General features: G+C 32.7%; 1 protein-coding gene across 3 annotated transcripts in view; it reads left to right on the forward strand.

The window, feature by feature from the left end:
- The first annotated feature begins 4,285 nt into the window (after nucleotides 1-4,285).
- LOC144841310 (sodium/potassium-transporting ATPase subunit beta-1-interacting protein 3-like) overlaps nucleotides 4,286-18,211 on the forward strand; it is a 33,172-nt gene continuing 19,246 nt past the window's right edge. For all 3 annotated transcript variants that reach the window (XM_078697599.1, XM_078697601.1, XM_078697602.1), the window contains exons 1-3: nucleotides 4,286-4,485; nucleotides 11,878-12,015; nucleotides 12,947-13,030. In XM_078697599.1, the coding sequence (XP_078553725.1) occupies nucleotides 4,432-4,485; nucleotides 11,878-12,015; nucleotides 12,947-13,030 (276 nt within the window). In that variant the 5' untranslated portion in view covers nucleotides 4,286-4,431. The remainder of the gene's footprint in view (nucleotides 4,486-11,877; nucleotides 12,016-12,946; nucleotides 13,031-18,211) is intronic.

The following is an 18,211-nucleotide window of genomic DNA, read 5'->3' on the forward strand; positions in this document are numbered from 1 at the left end:
AGTCTTGCTGCTTAAATACAATAAGTTCACGCCATGATATTGGCTGATTACAAGTCTTGAAAACCTCCGTCTTCAATTTCCATCCCCTTTCAATTAAAAATGTAAACGTTTCTAAGCCTTATTGTTGCATGTTTTCATATTATTACTGTATTTTTGTTAAAATGATCTTAATCAATTAACTAGCAATAACCCTTTTTTTGCCTTAATATGTGGTTATATACTTTGCATGGGCAAGTATAATAAAAGTTCACTCTGATAAAAGTACTTTGACAAATTATTAAAATTAAAATAAATTGTATCAAGAATAAAATTCGGAACTACGGCCATTGATTTGTTATACATTATCTCTTTACTTTAAAATATATATCGGCTAAAGAATTAAAGCAATAGTAATATTTTGTTTGTATGGGAGATTTGTTACCTACTTGCTACTTTTGTAATTAAATTGTGGTCACCAGTAACCCGTTTTTATGCGCTGCCTTAATAATAATTCGGATGAAGTTCCTCGGCATGGTATTTGTAGACCCGGGCAGGGAGATGCATCTCCCTGATCCGGGCATGGCGGTGCACAGCATAGGAGGTTGCGTAGTTTATACAGTGACGTAACACAGTCGATGAGATGTCAAATTACTGCTATTTTTTGCTTTTTTAGAGTTTATCCTCAAAAATTAAAGAAAGTGACATAGCCTATCGTCGTGTGCGGTAGGCCTACATCAATAAACATCAGTGTGCCAAATATGGTCACGTTTACCGTTCAGTGATTTTGGAGGAGATACCTACATAAAATACGCGAAAAATTTAGTAGCGTTACTATATAGATAGATGGTAAAGTCGTCACATGTGGTAGGCCTACATATGTCACGCTGTGTATCAAGATTTTGCCTATATGATAAATAATACATAACACGTTCTTCAGTAAAAATAGATACTCATATTTATTTGTTGATCAATTATTATATATTATTACAGCATAAGTTTTAAAGCAATACTAATTTTGATTCTTCTTGAAATTAAAAAATTCGAATTCAATATGATCAATTAAGTCTTTGATGGCTGGTCGTTGGTTTGGTCTGGAATGAAGGCATGGTCCACTGATATCCATTAGCGGCATTAATGCTTTGTTAGCGGCAATGCCTTCAATTATGACACCAAAACTGTAGATGTCCGAGGCAAAGGTCGGTGGTGTGTTGATGTTATACAGCTCTGGTGCATTTTCCGGGTGATCTTGCATTAGGTCGAAGACATCGGCTTTGTCGGTATTGTTCAATTGGAAGACATCAAACGGTGCTTCTGCGGTGCAAGCTGAGCCAAAGTCGACAATTTTTGCAGAGATACGAGGACCCTTGTTGTAAAGAAGAACATTCCGGGTCGCCAGGTCATTGTGAATCAAGCCATTCATCTGAAGTACCTCGATTCCTTCTGCGATGTCCAAAATAATGCGAAAACAATCAATCGTGGTAATATGTGGTGAACCAGATGCTAAAGCTTTCATCAATGATGTTGATTTTAATGATGTTGAGTCGCCAACAAATTCCATAACAATGGCCCATTGTGTGTCGGAGGTAACTGCTTCACAAACACCATACACCCGTGGAAAAACGTCGCTTTTTTGGGATAACACCTTCATTATTCTAGCTTCAAGGGAAACTGCCAGCTTGTCGGCGAATCGATTGAATTTTCTAGACTTATTGGTTGTTGTGATGATAGCCTTAACAGCCACAAGTTTGCCATTACAATCTCCAAAGCGATTAAGCAAAACTTTACCATAGGAACCAGTGCCAAGTACTATCTATAAGGTAAACACGTATGCAATCATTATTTTATAATGTTTCTTTCTGTCATAAAAACATTTAAAGATTATCTGTCAAAACCTTTGATTGGAGTGTTGAACCTTTCAAATTCAATTCAACCTACCTGGTGACTATCCTTCGTTGCTGGATACAGAAGATCAGATGGCAAACATTGAACATGGTTTTTAAGGTTTCCATCCATTATCCGGATTTCAAGTGACATGCGTTTTATCCAGTGTTCCGAAGGTGGAGAAGTCTTGAAGTCTTGTTTGTTCCAAGTGTTACTGAACAATGATTCGTCGCTCAGGTGATTGCTACATCTTGGTGATGAGGCCAGTGGGCTAGACAGACTTGAGCAATGTCCATTGGTTGTGTGGATGTTACTGTCACTTGCATCTGGTGTGTATCCAATTGCCGGTACATTATTGATAACTTCCAGGAGGCACCATTTTCTTATCCAGTTAAGAGCTACCATTGAGTCAGGTTCGCCGTTTCTACGTCCAAAAACACGTCCATCCAGAATAAGGAGATCTCTTGCATATCCACTTATTATGGCATTGTCAATGCCAAATGGCAATTCTTGGTTATCGTATCCGATGGCCGATGTTTGGGGCAGTGTGAGAATAGCAATTCCATAAATGATTTGAATAATTGCAATTCTCAATGCAGGTGGAACGCCTAACCAGGCCTGAAATGATGTTTGATTATTGTCATCATCGCTGACATTGTAGAAACAACACAGGACATATTTTTTGAAAAAGCCTGAAATGGCTGACCGGCTGAAAATTAAAGAAAATATTTCTTTATTGTATTTTGGGGTGTTTTTTTATCATCGGAATAATCATTATACTTCGTCATACGTTTTCATTCTCTTTTTTTCTCTGCTGAAAAAAATAATTGATTGTATGTAACATACCTGTTCTTAAAGCATTTTTTGGGTTTCCAAGTTTTAAAGGGGTTTCTCCACGACCTTCCAGGCATATCTGAAACAAAAAGGACATATGGGAATGTCAGTAGGCTTAAATTCAAGTTACGATAGACTGGTATGGTTCGTGTTACTTCAGTCACTGCCCCATATACAAATGCAAGATGCCCTATTAACTAATTCTCTATTTATGAATAAAACAGTGTAATCTTTGTTAATACAATCTCTGCGCCATATACAAATAAATGCCCTATAAATGAATTTTATTTAAAATATTGCTTACCTCTAGAAGGTTTAAGTAGAAAACAATAACAGACAGTATTCAATCTAAAATACAAAACAGAAACATGTTTTAAACAATATATACTCCAGTTGATGCTAGATTCTTGAATCGAATATACCAGGAGATGTAAAACGTGAAACGTGTTCCTAAGTGTGCCTAAAAAAGACGGGGTTTTGATTCTTTATTTAGTAGTAGGAGTCTCAGTTGTTATAAGCTTTAAACTGATTCATTTCTAGGCCTAAACGAATTGAAGTATTTAAAATTTAAATTAAGTATACATTATATTGTATAATAATAAACAATAAGTAGAAACTTACTGAGCTTTGTAAATTCCGTGTTCACTCTTGAAAATTCATCCAAGTTTTAGTTTGTTTAGTTGTCATGCAGTTCCTCTTGGAAACATCGTTACCTTGGCACAAGCGCGCGCGCGTAAGGAAGTGCGCATGAAGAAAGCGGAAGCACAGCTAGCAACACACGTTGATGGTTGAATTGAATCTATACACAATATGCTGTATAATAATAATATAAATGCCTGACCGTATACATTCCAATTGATATCTGTTTGTTGTTTAATAGTGTATGCTGGGCTTAGAAAGTTGCACATTAGTTTTGTTTGTATGTGAATGCATGTGTCGCTTTTATTCGTTCCAGTAAAATCATCTTATGATGACAAATAAATGTCTTTGAATTTAGAAAAAAATTAATATGGTACCATCTACGGTGGCCCACAACTGTCACGCACACTATAACACAGAATCACACAATTAAAGAAGGAATTACACAATTAAAGAAGGAATCACACAATTAAAGAAGAAATCGCACAATTAAAGAAGAAATCGCATAGTTATAGTTATTCATGTTTTCCTTTTTTCTCAATATATGTTTTATTTTTTCTGTTATTTTGTGTGTGGACCGTACCGCATATTGTGTGAGCCCCGACGATGAAATGAAATAATTAAATAGAATAGAACATTTAGGATAGGAGCGAGGATACACTTGTCTTTCGAAATTTCGATACTCTAATCAAAATAATAATAATAATATAAATAAAAAAATTGAAATTAAAAAAGTAAGATCACGACAGTAGTAGGGCAACACTTACTAAAATAATTAGTAGGCCTATGTATTTGATTGAAGAATTGTTACGAAATTGAACTGAGTTCTTTTTCAGGAGCAGAGCCAATTATAATGGCTGTAGAGACTTGTCAGGAGCATAAATACCGCCACCAATATTTTGATGGATGTTGTCATTTTTTCGTACACCACACCGCTGCCGCCGCCGTATAGTTAGGTTATATCGACGGTACGGATATCTCAATCAAACGCCGCCAGGATATCAGCTGCCAAGACACAAATATTGGCTCCGGAAATGTAGTCCCAGGCCTAGCTTAAATTGATCAAAAGATATTGGGAAATAAAAAACAAATTTTAAAATGGATTGTTGTACATCTAGATGTACACTTATATCGATTTGTGCTTTACAGTTGGTAAGTGATCAATTATTTCTGTCGTTTATCATGTTTTTTCTATCCGATAGGTTACCTTACCAATCAACTAACTCACCTTCGAATAGCAATATATCAGCGTGTGGTCGGCGAAGCAACCATTAATTGTCACCATCGTCGCGTAGGGTAGGCCTACAACTAGGCCCACTTAGGCTTGGCCTAGGTCTAGACCTAATACTAATAGGGCTTATTAATTGATTGTCTAGATAGATTTTTTTGATTAATTGTTTTGAACTTATATTAATTATTATATTAGGCCTAGTAGTAGAGAGACAACAACAAAATGCTTTCTCCAGATTGTTTAAAAATTAAAATACTAGGGTAGATGTACCAGACTTCGGCAGGTTACAGGGAAATTCGTTATTTACGTGTATTTTTTAAAAGCATCACAAAATATTTTTTGGTAGAGTTTTTAGTATTTATATAAGTAGTAAATACAGTGTAAATTATCAAATAAATATTTATAATTAACAAACAATAATAAAAAATGTGTTTTTTATTTATGTACCAAACCTCGGCATGTGTGTGCCAATCTTCGGCATACGCTGCCCAAGCAAGCCCTGGAATTACGCGCGAGCGATTGCGCAATCGATCGTCGATGAAATAGCAGGCCTAGCTAGGCTAGGCCTAGCCATGGCCAGATGTGAAATAAATGAGTCAAAAAACAGCAATATTAACTTTATTTTACCAACAATTATATTTTGAAAAAAAATTAATAAACAACATTGCAAACAATTTAATTTAATTAGTTATTTCCGTTAGGTGCCGAAGTCTGGCACATATCATTAATTATCAACCAAACATCTTAACACCCCTCATAAACCCTATATTTTTTCATTGGTTTGAAAATGGAATATTCTGGAATGTTGCTACACTACAGTAGGAGCCTATTTCAATCCCAGACGTGTCCCTCGTGTGTAATTTTTCATGCCCTGGAACTTTAAATGGAACAGTCACGTGTTAGCTCATTGGTCTATTTTGCTGAAATGTCACTTCCGGTTTTCAGGTTTCAGTTTTTATGGCTACTGGCAGACATGTTTCGCTGGTGTCTAGTAAACGATCGGTGGTTTATATTTACCACCTATAAATAAAGTATATTATACGTTAAGATAAACAAAAAATATTAATTATTTAAATAATTATAACTAATATAAATACAAACTGCCGAAGTTTGGGACATTGCCGAAGACTGGTACATCTACCCTACTGTCATCATGCATTTCTGTATTATTTATAAATATAAAAAAAATATGTTTTAATTGTATTATATGGACAATAACATTGTTATGACTCTTGAAAGGGTGTGTAGAGTATACTGTGTTTAAATTATTGATTACCGCAGTACACAATGATATAGATAATAAAGTTAAAGAGTACATACTTTATATACTAACCTGATAAAAATATACAGAATAGCCGTCATTGTGCAAACATTGTTTGCTGAAGAAATACACAGTAAATTTGTTTGGTTTGGTTTTATAGATTGTTATCATACATCCGGATGTAAAGGTTGATGTACAGTGAGACCATTATTATTGAAAAGAATTTTAAATAAACTTCTAACAAATGATCAGCTATTTTTTAAATGTATTTATTCTTTATACTGCTGGGTAACCTCTTCAGTCAAAAGAAACTGTTCTCCCAGAGGGCCCAGTACACAAATCACAGTAAAATTACAATTGTCTACTACTAGTATACTGAGTATTTTGTTTCGTTTTTATCCTACAGTAGTTACGATCACATGCATTCATGAACTCAATTTATTGGGTAAATTATTCAGGTGATTTTAACGAATTAAAGACAATACAGGAAATTATTAAAATCGGAATTACTTCCTGTTGTTGTTGACCTTGAAATTGATAACAATGTACTATTGTATCATGAGTAATAATTCTGTAATATAAAACTATAATTTAATTAACAGGAGTAGCCTACTGTATGAATGTGGTTGGTACACTACTATTTTCAATTTGCATTTTTCATCATTAAGAATAATGTTTCATTTACATTAATTATTAGACAGTTTGTTATTTAAAAAATAAATATCCTGTGTTTGAGTATACATAGTCTTTAAAACCCCCAAATTCAAGTGTTAGTCGGAGTAGAATCCTACCCCCTACGTACTGTATAATTATGTATTTGCAAATGTTGTAGTCAAGCCTCTTGGGACACAGGTAGATCCAATTATTAAACAAAATTCTTTGATAATGATAGTAATTTGTTTATATTTCTATGGTATGGTATGATGAGTAAGCCATTTTATTAAATGATTTTATTTGTACAAAATACAAATTGTCGTACTTAAACTAGTACTTACAGTACTGTAGATTTTAGACTGATGACACAATTAATCCTTAAGTACTAACTGTAATATTTGACTTTTGTTTTCCCATATGGTTGTTGTTTTCCAATTTCTATCAATATTTGGGAACATCACACTTTTTTGTCAAACTAGTACTGTAAGTTTGATAGTGTAGACAGAGCTTTAGAATTCCGGTCAAAAAGAAGTACTGTACATTCTATAGCTCCATCACAAGACATCTAGCTAAGCAAGTCATCTTTTAGTCCCCACTGTTTATCAAGGCTATAGGCTAGCATAAGACTAAGATATTGATTAAAAATTCATGCTAAGAAAGTGCTCTTAGCTTGCCACTTGCATGTGGAGTAGTAAGAAGTGAAGTGAGTAGTGAAGTGAAGTACATACTGTACTCTGTGCAGAAAAGAAAGTCATGCAGTTAAATACATGAAAAGGTAACCATTACTGTAGTGTAATGACAAATTAATTATACTGTGCTCTGACCACATAGGCGCAATATTGGTCTAGCACCAAAAAGCATAAAATAAGCAGAAGAACATCTATATCTTTAGCTAATTTTGCACATCTAATTAAGCATATAATTAATCTTATTATAACCTTTCTGTTTATTGTAGCTGTATGTTTTGCTTAAGCTATAATGCAGCTATTATGCGCTTTAAAGAACAATGATTAAAAATTTTAGTCAAAAAGTTGAGCTGCATGTTTTGTAAGAAATGTTTCTTGTTTAGCTTAATAAGCTATGCTTTGCTATTGCTAATTTTGCTTTTTTAATAAAAAAAAAGTTACGGAGATCAAAATGTACTGTAAATTGACCTCAAATAATTTATATTTGGGATAAATTTATCCCTGGTTTCCAACCTATTCATACAGTAGGAACAATTTAAAACTGTAAACCTTTATACTGTGTAAGGTAACTCTATGTCAGTACAACAAGTAATATAAAGAATACACAGCTATTGAAGTGGGAGAGTTAATTCAGCAATAGGAGATGACTAATTATACAAACACTCCATTCACCTTGGTAACAAAACTCTATTCACAGATTTTATTGTATAGGTAGCTTCTATCAAGTTCTAAGGTGTTAACTTACCATCAATCATACATTACCAATCACAATAGAATAGAAGCTATATACATGTAAATCACATGAATGAATGATAGTGTTGGACAAACTTTATTAGGTTACTTTATACAGTAAATGAATATTCTTCAATTTCTTATTTTAAAAATTATGCCCAGTAGATTTGTAGAAAATGCATACTCAACTATGTATGTATACATAATGAATATTTTTCTCATATTTATAAATTATATTATGTTACAAATTGTTTAAAGACCCCATCCCTGCAATTTTGGACGTTTTTTAGAAAATAATACATGTATATCACTTTAAAAACATTAAACCATGTCATTCCTTGTCTTAAATGTACGTTTTATGGTAAATTATGATAAAAAGTGAGAAACAATACACTACCTAAGTAGCTCGCGGCGATCGACCTCTCGTGGACGGTTTTAGGCCTAGCCTAGCTAGGCTTAGTTTTGTAGGCCTAGCTGGTAAACATCGGTAACGTACGAACATCGTACGCTAGCTATATACCTAGCCTGACGTTGTATAGTTGCTGCATTAATTGTCTTTCTATTTTTGCCAGACTCCGTTGATACAAATTGGTGAAAACCCGGTATTTTCGCTGACAAGTTAGGAGTCTTCCATTTGTTTTGGCCTCACGATCGATCGAAAAGTGGGCGAATTACAGATGAAAAACAAAAATATCAATCCGCGCGCAATGCATTTTGGGATTTATAGCGGGCCGCTATAATTATTAGAATCGACTTATTTTTAACCGTTTAAAGACGAAAAAGGTTATCGCAATAGGACCATATAGTATTATTTTTACATTAAATATAGTTTGTGATCTTAAATTAGATCTAAAAAACGTAGGGAAGGGGGCTTTAAATTACTGTATTTATTGTACAATGTGAAAATGTCTGTTTCTGAGAGGAAAAATCAACTGTTTTTCTACAGTACAAAATAGTTTTGTTATTTGTCACAAAAGAGACAATGAAAAGGTTTTGTCATCTGGAATAGATACCCACCTACAGAAGTGATTCATTTAAAAGGCTTTATCTATTTTTAACTATAGAGCTTTCACTTCTAGGTGAATCTCCCTATCAGTATTAGTAAAGTACTGTGTAATCATGGAGACCTCCATGGTGTAATCAAGTATAACAGTAGTATAGTTATTACTGTACCTCTGCCTAGGAGGTTATATTAAATTTTTGTCTCTGATATTTGTTTGTGTGTATGTTTGTCTATGTGTTTGTCTGTTAGAAGGATGTAAAAAATAAATACCACATTTAAACCACAGAAAGACCAAGATCCCAATTCTGGACTACTCTCACTGTAGGTTGTAGAATGATGGCCAAACTGTGACTTTTTGTTGTCACCTACAGTACGGAAAAATTATATTATTAGATATTTAAATTAATTAGATATAATTTTTTTTACCTACGCCAAGGAGGTTTTTAAACTGTAAATTATATACTGATTTCATTTCACACACAATTTAGAAATAAGTTACTAATTAAAACATGAAATCATTTGTATAGACATTAGATGTATAGTACAAGCATATTTCCTCCATGGTACAAGTATGTAAACGCACTATTTTTATGTTTGTTTAATGAGGCCATTTACTTAAATTTATTAGAACAAACTAGCAAAGTAATATTCGCATTAGACGCAAATGAATGATGAAATTTCAAAACAAAAAAATCATTGAAAAACAATTCCACTACCATGCTGAGAAGAATGCTTTAAAACTCACCCAAGGCACATTTTTAGTTTATCAAAACGTGAACAATGCTATGTTCAATGTTTACATTAAACTTATGGCCAGTTAAAATATATTGTGACAGTGTTGGTTCACATCAACTTATGGCCATTTGATAGTAACAATGCTTGTTCACACCATGGAGTCCACCATTTTGTTAAAGACATTGTACAGAAATTAATGATGGTTCACATTAAAACCTCAGTCAAAATGACAGTCAAAATAAAATACAGTAACATTCTGTGAACAACTCATTGTACAGTATTATTAAAAAAAACAAAAACATTATAAACTGAATATAATTTTATTTGGTACAGTAATTGAACGTTAGCCCTCAAACATATGGTGATAAAGATCAAGTAGCTTATTTAGTAGAAAATAACTTGACATAGTTTAATGTGAACGTCATTTATATAAAAGCTTTTAAAATTATTTCCCATTTAATCATAATTAGAATGCACACAATATTTCTATAAATAGTAAGGCAATTTCATCACTATACAGTACATGATTTTGTTTTTCTCCAAAAAAGTTCAAATAAAGGACAATCATAAACTGCAGTCATAAATTGGCGAGTCTAGCCAGAAAATACTCAAATAGCACATTAAAATAATGCTAATGTTGCTAGAAGTGTTTGAAACCTGTATGAAATTGTACTCATTGGTCACATGACATAATATCGAGCGCTCAAATAACTTGTGAATACCAAACATAATTTTTTGGTCGTGAACCAGAGAGCTGTGAGAACTTGTTTATTTTTAGGGACCATGTTAACAATATGCGTAAAAAGCATGATGATTTTATATATCTAAAATAATTTTTCCATGGTATAAATCCCGTAGAGCACTGTACTGTAGGTTGATACTAACTTTATTACTGTACATGTCATGAGTTATAACATTAGGTAAAGTATTAAATAATACTTACATTAATGTTTTACAATAAGGTTTAAGGTGGGAGCACACATCACAACGCATACGCACATCCAACAAATCACATACGTATGCGTCGTGACGTTTGACCCTATCATGCGTCATGCTATTTGCGATAAACCTTCTTTCTTATAGATAGAAATAGAATATATTTTTATTATTTGTCTATGTCAATGCACAGTAATGATAGAAACAGTGAAAATTATATCTTTCTATTACTGTGTAAGGTGTCAAACTGTAGCTACTGTATACACTATGCACTAGTTCTATAGATTGTAGTTATTTTGTAATTATTCCCAAACAAATTTTATAAATATACAGTAATTAATGTACAATAAAACTAAAAGTGTGTGTCAATTATTAACAATAACATTTAATAAGTTATTAAAAGTTATCCAGCATGTCATTGTGTACAGTAAGCATCCGATAAGTGGGCACGGTATTTGGCCATGGCCTTGAGTGTTAAAACTAAATGCCTATCGCAATTAAACTGGAAATTATTAATTTTTTTACAATGTTGTTTGTTGAATTAAGACATCAATAAACCACAATGTGTTTTGTATGCTCCCACTTACAGTATAGCATTCTTATACATGAATTATGGTCTTGAATTATAAGGGCATGCTATCATAAATTGTAGTATGGTTGTATTTCGTTTCCTCAAATTGATTTATGGTTTATACTTCATATGCTTTAAAAGTTTGGTAGATCTTATTTGAAAACACTTTATTAATCCACTTTTTACTGTAGTGTAAGTCTTAAAGGTGTGTCCCCATGATAAGGTAAAGGTGGAACCGATAGGTTGGGGCATTGCTGATACTGTACCACCTTGTGTACAGTACTGTTTGCTTCTACTACCAGGCTGCACAAGGAGAGAGATGGAAAAACAGTACTTGGACTCTTTTTTATATTAGTCCAGCATTTAGATTTTTGTCTGCAAGTATACATATGACATGCCATGGGTGACAAACTATTGTTGATCAATATTAAGTCAAAATGCAGTCTAAACCTACAGTATAATAAGTACTGGCAGTGGTAGGTTAGAAGTTGTAGAGTACCTCTATATACAGTAGTCTAAATTTGTCATCTATTTTGGTAGCATTTGGTGTAATACAGTAGTATAGTGTAAATTAAAATAATAAATTGGGTATACAGTATTAAAGGTCCAATACAAAACATCTTCGATACCATTTTCCCCACAAAACCAGTTTTCTGACTGTCATTGTCAAATACCACTACACTGTATGTATTACAAGAATTTAATGTAATTTTTTTTCTTCTATTTTTGTTACAGCTTGCAAGTACAGAGAAGCTTGTGTTCGATTTTGTAGGCTACATGTGGACTCCCATCATAGGCAACTTTCTAAGCATAATTTTCACATTATTTGGCTTGTTTGGTTGTTACCAATATAGGCCTAAATTTTTAGCTGTGGTAAGTATAAGAAAAATACCAAATGATGGGAATGCAATAGTTTGTTTTATATTAAACATGGGTTCAAGGATGTAGCAAATTATAAATCAAATAATGCAGAGTCAGAGTGCGTTAGTAGAGATGCGGTGCACTCTCGGGTATTCACAATGTTGTGCATGTCGCACCATTGTAAATACACTTGAGTGCGCCGCATCTTCACTAACGCACTCTGACTATGCATTATTTGTATACTATTTTGCTAGCACATACAAGTTGCAAATTCAAAATAGTATCAGTATAGGCTGGCTGGGGGAAATGAGGGGTGTGGCTAACCCACTTCTCCAATTTAACTGGACTTTTATCATTCGGTAGGAACTGTCAAGATACAGTAGCTGTTTCCATGGTCCTAATGTGTTACCTTACCTATTACATGTATGTGTTGACAAGGCTGTCAAATACCTGCAATATCACATGCTCGTCTGAGTAATAGTAGGCCTATAGTACAGTGCTGTACTGCATACTCTAACTCTCTTGTGTACAATAATAGTTGTCTCAAATTCATTGACTTTGACAATATTACAAAGAGTATCAGAACAAAAAATTGGACAAAAATACAAACTAATTTTTAGGCTGAAAGATAGTTATTTCTACTCTATTTTGTAAATATTTATAGATGCAATTTGTATTATTGGTAAGTTAGCATAAATCCGCAATCTGCGTACTGTCAAGTTGTTAAATAGAACAGTTGGGGGCATGTTTCTTAGAACCGCATATCACCCGTATTCTGTCTGTACATCTCCCACCCCACCGTCTTCTCATAGCATTATCACTACCTAAATTTATATAGTATTGTAATTGCATGCTTCTGAATCGAACTGTATCATTCATCCATACAGGAAAGGTGTATCTCTAATATACCGCTAACAATACATCTATTGTTTTTATCTTTTAGTATTTTGTATGGTTGGTATTATGGATTGGTTGGAATATTTTTTATATATGTTTATACCTTGAGGTTGGAACGTTATCATTAGAGGTAAGACAATTGATTATGTACACAAGCACACGGTTTGTTTACACAACAAACACATGTGGTTATTAATTGTTTACATGTAAATCAGCACATGAATAATATTTATTTACATTTCTGCACATTTATTACCTCCGTCAAGGAGGTTATGTAGTCGATCACATGTGTATGTTTGTTTGTTAGCAGGATTACTCAAAAAGGTATTGATCTTTACCAAATTGAAACCAACGATAGATATGTGGTCGAGGACAAATTTTTGAGACAATTTGGGATCAGGATCCTAATTCTGGACCACTTTTTATTATTATTTTTGGACCTGCTACTACTATTAAAAGATAGTAAGACAATTTTCAAAAGCCGGCGAACTAATACTGAGCAGTCTTAATGTAACATTAGGTTCATAGTAAAAAATATAAAATATTATTAATAATAATGTAAAATAATAATAAAATATAAAAATAATAAGGATGATGATAAAAAAAGATCCTCAGCAGGAATTGAACCAGAGACCTCAAATGTGTAAGGCTGGATACTATATTTATAACCGTTACACCAAACTCACATTCACAAGTTGTAGTGAAATTAGCCTAATTACACAGACACAAAAATATATTTATTTTCGGGAAAAATCTTATGTAGGGGAATTTTACAGTATGCACTCCCAGGGTTGTTCTAGTTCTAGTTAATATTTGTTTACATGTTAACAAACACATGATTGATATTTCTTTACATAAATTTCAATATCTTCTGTAAAACCTTGAGTTTTCCCCTGTAATTGAAAAATGTAGACGCTATAATCAATACAGCCAATGTTAAAATGTTCACATAACAATGTAATGTGATTAGTGTTTCTGAAACGTGACCGACTGCGCTCTATTAAATTATCAGCAGCCTTTAAGTGTGACAATTGAATTACGTTGTGAGAAAAACGCGGACCTATTAAATGGATAAGTCCAATAGCACAGTTAATTAGTATATTAATCATTTTATTAAGTTTTGTAATTTTCGTAATTGTATTATTTTAATATCAAAAGAAATTTGCAACAAATTCTGATTTAGTTTTAGTTTAATTGAGTTAAGTATAATTACGTGGATGCTGTTAGAGAATAAATACTCACCTCATGCATGTAGGTGCGTGCAAGGTTTATTTATTATATCTGATGGTGCATTTTAATAATTATTATATTGTTACCAATTTCCTTTATTGGCAATGGTATTAGAAATCTACTAACAGTATAATTGGCCTTTGAATTAGTATTATACTTTTTGCTACTGTACAGTGAGTCAGTGTGTACAGTACTGTAGGTTATAAAACACAAAACATTGAATCAAGTTATTATTATTTTGTGGTGATTTATAAAATTATTGATCATAGAATGCCAATACCTTAGTATTATTATGTAGGATTATAGTGATTGATCCAGGATTTTGAAACGAGGGGTGGAGGGTCTAAAAATTCCTAACTTTTGCATTGTTTACTGTACATTATAGCTACCATGAGATCCACCTACTGAAGTAGTACTGTATACTGTATTGCTATATACTAACTACTAAAGGCAAGTCCAGACTAGCCGTAAACATTTGAGGATTATTAGAGCCATAGTGTAGTTAAGATATTTGAAACATAAGCCACATGTAGCATGCTATAACACCAATCCTATAAGAACAAATCATCAAACTATTCATATCAACACATTTGGTAATATAGTAATCAGGTTTCGTGAAGTTTAAATTTGAAATTTATGTCTTGAATAAAATGCACCCTTTGTCGGTAATTATTTGTACATTTATACCCTCAATGGTTAAACATGTTTTGTGAAAATCATTCAATGTATCATTTCTCACTTCTGGTTACCTAGGAAACATTACATACAAATTGTAACCTCTGACCTCCATGTACAGTATGTGGGCTTACTTGGGTGTGGACAGATCAGAGAGCTGTTTTTTCTCACTCAATAACATTATTATTACATACAATTAAAATAATACATTAACTGCTGTAGCCTACAGTATATCATTCTTTAATACAGTATAGCTTTTAATAGTCTAATCAGATAGCCTAGAGCAATGATGTTGTGTCATGTTTAGTAATCAGGGCAGAGGTTATACATGTTGTTGATTCTGGTGGCTTAACATAGCTACATTTTATGAGAGAGATACTAAAAGAAAATATTTAGTAGTGGTACTACTAAAAATAAAACAATAATAAACACTTTCGCTATCCATAAATAGACTCAAATAGTCGCCAATCATAAAGCCCTTTGTTGTTTAACAGAGTATAAGTAGAGAAATCAATTTCACAAGCAAAAAGAAATTATATGAAAAGAAACATGAAAAATGAGTATAATACTGTAGATTCTGTTTCTTTCTCTTTCTTTTATTTAATTTTTCACACTTCAAGTACAAATTACAAATTTAGTAAGCAGGTATCAAAGAAATAATAAATATGGTAATCAAATGAATTATAAATAAGATACTGTTAATTTCAATTTTGAGGCACTTGGAACATGCTGCTCTGGAACCGGAACCAGAACATCTTCGAGAAAGGTTAGCATAAATGTTTGCTTGTGGCATAGACTAAAGTAGTCCAAAAGAACCAGTGAGGCGATTTTCCCCCCGAAGTTCCGCTAAATCCTGACAGACAGCCATTAAAAACTTGTTAAGGAACGAATAATAGATCGAGTTATAATTATATGGAGATGACTCCCCTGAATGAAATTACCGGTCTATGGTCTATACAAATACCAGAAGCCTTCCTAAAACCAGAATTAAAAGAAGTACATTTTTACTACTAAAATACAAATTTGATTCTGCTTGCAATTAAATTTTAACAACATTTAATAATTTATAGTGATATTGTAGTTGTCATAGTAACATGTAATTACAAGTTGTTTCTGGATTATAGTTAATGTGGGGATTTTAATTAGCTTAACAGATATAGAATGATGTCTGTAAAATGTTTGTAATACAGTAATGTCAATTGTTATAATTTATAACATTGTTATAATAACTTTCCTCTATTGTTATGATGAATTTTTTGAGAGTTGGGAAACATTGTGTAATATAATAATATGCATTAAAAAAAGATAATGTCTATTGTTAAAATTAAAAAGAAAGACAGATATATAACAGTAATAGAATTAAGTTAGGGTTTTCCCCATTGTCTGTTCTACTGTAATGTGTTTAAAGCTCTGTCTACATTATCAAACTAGTTTGCCCAAATATGGTAGTGATATGACATCATCATGGGCATATATGGGCACATCACAGATGACGTCTATTGTTAAAATTAAAAAGAAAGAAAGAATAACTGTAATGGCGTAGATATTATTTAGGGGTTTCCCCATTTTATGTTACTGTAATATGTTTAATTGAGGTAAAGTAGTTTATTTTATAATCATTGTAATTGAGTCAATCCTTTATACGGTTTAATACGGTTTCAGACCATAATCAATATATTGTACTTTAACACAGGCTTGTTCATAATATCAACTTTGCTCTTTATCCATACTCTAACAATTCTAACAATCTTGTGACTTATTTGATTGAAGAATCGCACACAATACATACCAATATAAAGTCACTTTGTCATCCTTAATGCTTGACTTGGTTAAGCAATAAACATAGACAGATTAATTTTTAATCGAAATGCCACTTTTGCGTGCAAGTGTCTCTGTGATAATGATTTGTTGCGTTTTTGTTTACAATCAATAGCGTCCTGGAATATTAAATCTAAACCATCTAATATTATGTAAACAGTATTGCTTTTCAAGTACTCTACTTGCAATTTGTTTATCAAAATTAAACATATGTAAATTAGAGAAATCCACTACTGTAAAGGCTAATTTACACAGACGAGCGGTAATGGTATTAGTGGAAAACCGCGTAGCTTGTCCCACGTAGAATCTGTATCTTTCCTGAACGGAAACCGTCTATCCGATCCGTGTTGTGTGTACACTGTAAAAATCTGACATTTTACCCAAAAAATTATGTTTTTCGTCCCAAAAAAAGGCCAACTTAACTACAGCAATTTCATTACTTTTTTTTCATAAATTACTTGCTATGATAGTCCTAGTCATGATAGAACCAATAATAAGCCATTTGGCGGAGGTTTGCGCAGGTTTTTTTAGGTTTGCGCTGTTTGCACTTGGTTTGCGCAGTTTAGCAATACCCGTACAGCATAACAAAAAGGAAGTAAAAACAATTTAAACATCTTTCATCTATCTATTATCTTTAGTATACTAGTGTTAAGTGAAGAGTCACAAGTTACATTTGAAAAAAATACAGTACTGTATATATGATACTGTAGTTTAGGTGATAAACAGTTTTACTTAATTTACATATTCTATCATTTATCAACTGATATTGAACATTTAATGTTTATTTAGTTTTAAGCAAGTTAAACATAGCATTATTTCGTTAATCTTTTTATAACCCTTTGATACGACCTTTGAACTGTACTAAAGTACAGGAGCACTGTCATTTTAACATTTGATTACATTTCCATATTATTATTGATACTGGTTGATATGGATTATGACATGTCTACCACTAGTCTACTACTGTATACCAGCTTTTTAATTTTTTTTATTGAATATTGAAATTCTTTAGATTGTTTATTCCTAAGCTTCGGAGAGAGAGAGATTGTAACTCAAATTAGATAAATCACATTGTATTACATTTTTCTTTGTACAATACCCATTTGTGCATCTGTGTACAGTAACTAAACTGTAAAAAACTGGAATCACAGTGTGCAGTCAGAAGTCCCCTTATTCAACTTCCCTTTCTAAATGATAAAAAACCTTGAAGCCCCCCTCCCCCACCTATGTTAATATTGTAAGTCTTCCACCCATATAGTACTAATTAATAGAGGCTACACACAAACACAGTGTACTGTAGAACTCTGGGCCTCTGTTCAGACCTACGGAGTTGTGCTTTCGTATCGTACATGGTGTACAACTCCATATGTCTAAACCATGAAAAGATTAGGCGAAGCCACTTCTTACGACACTGATCTTTTGTTCGTTACTACAGCTCATGGTAAAAGATTAGTGAACGATGCTTATGATACGAAAGTCATGCATCAACGATGTTTACCTCTAACCAATAATCAAATTTACTCCTGCAAACCAGACTGAGATGTTTGCCCAAATCGGTGACACTTCAGTTTTAAATGAAAGCGTTAGT

This window comes from Antedon bifida, chromosome 4, assembly GCF_963402885.1.
Source record: "Antedon bifida chromosome 4, ecAntBifi1.1, whole genome shotgun sequence".
Taxonomy (NCBI): Eukaryota; Metazoa; Echinodermata; class Crinoidea; order Comatulida; family Antedonidae; genus Antedon; species Antedon bifida.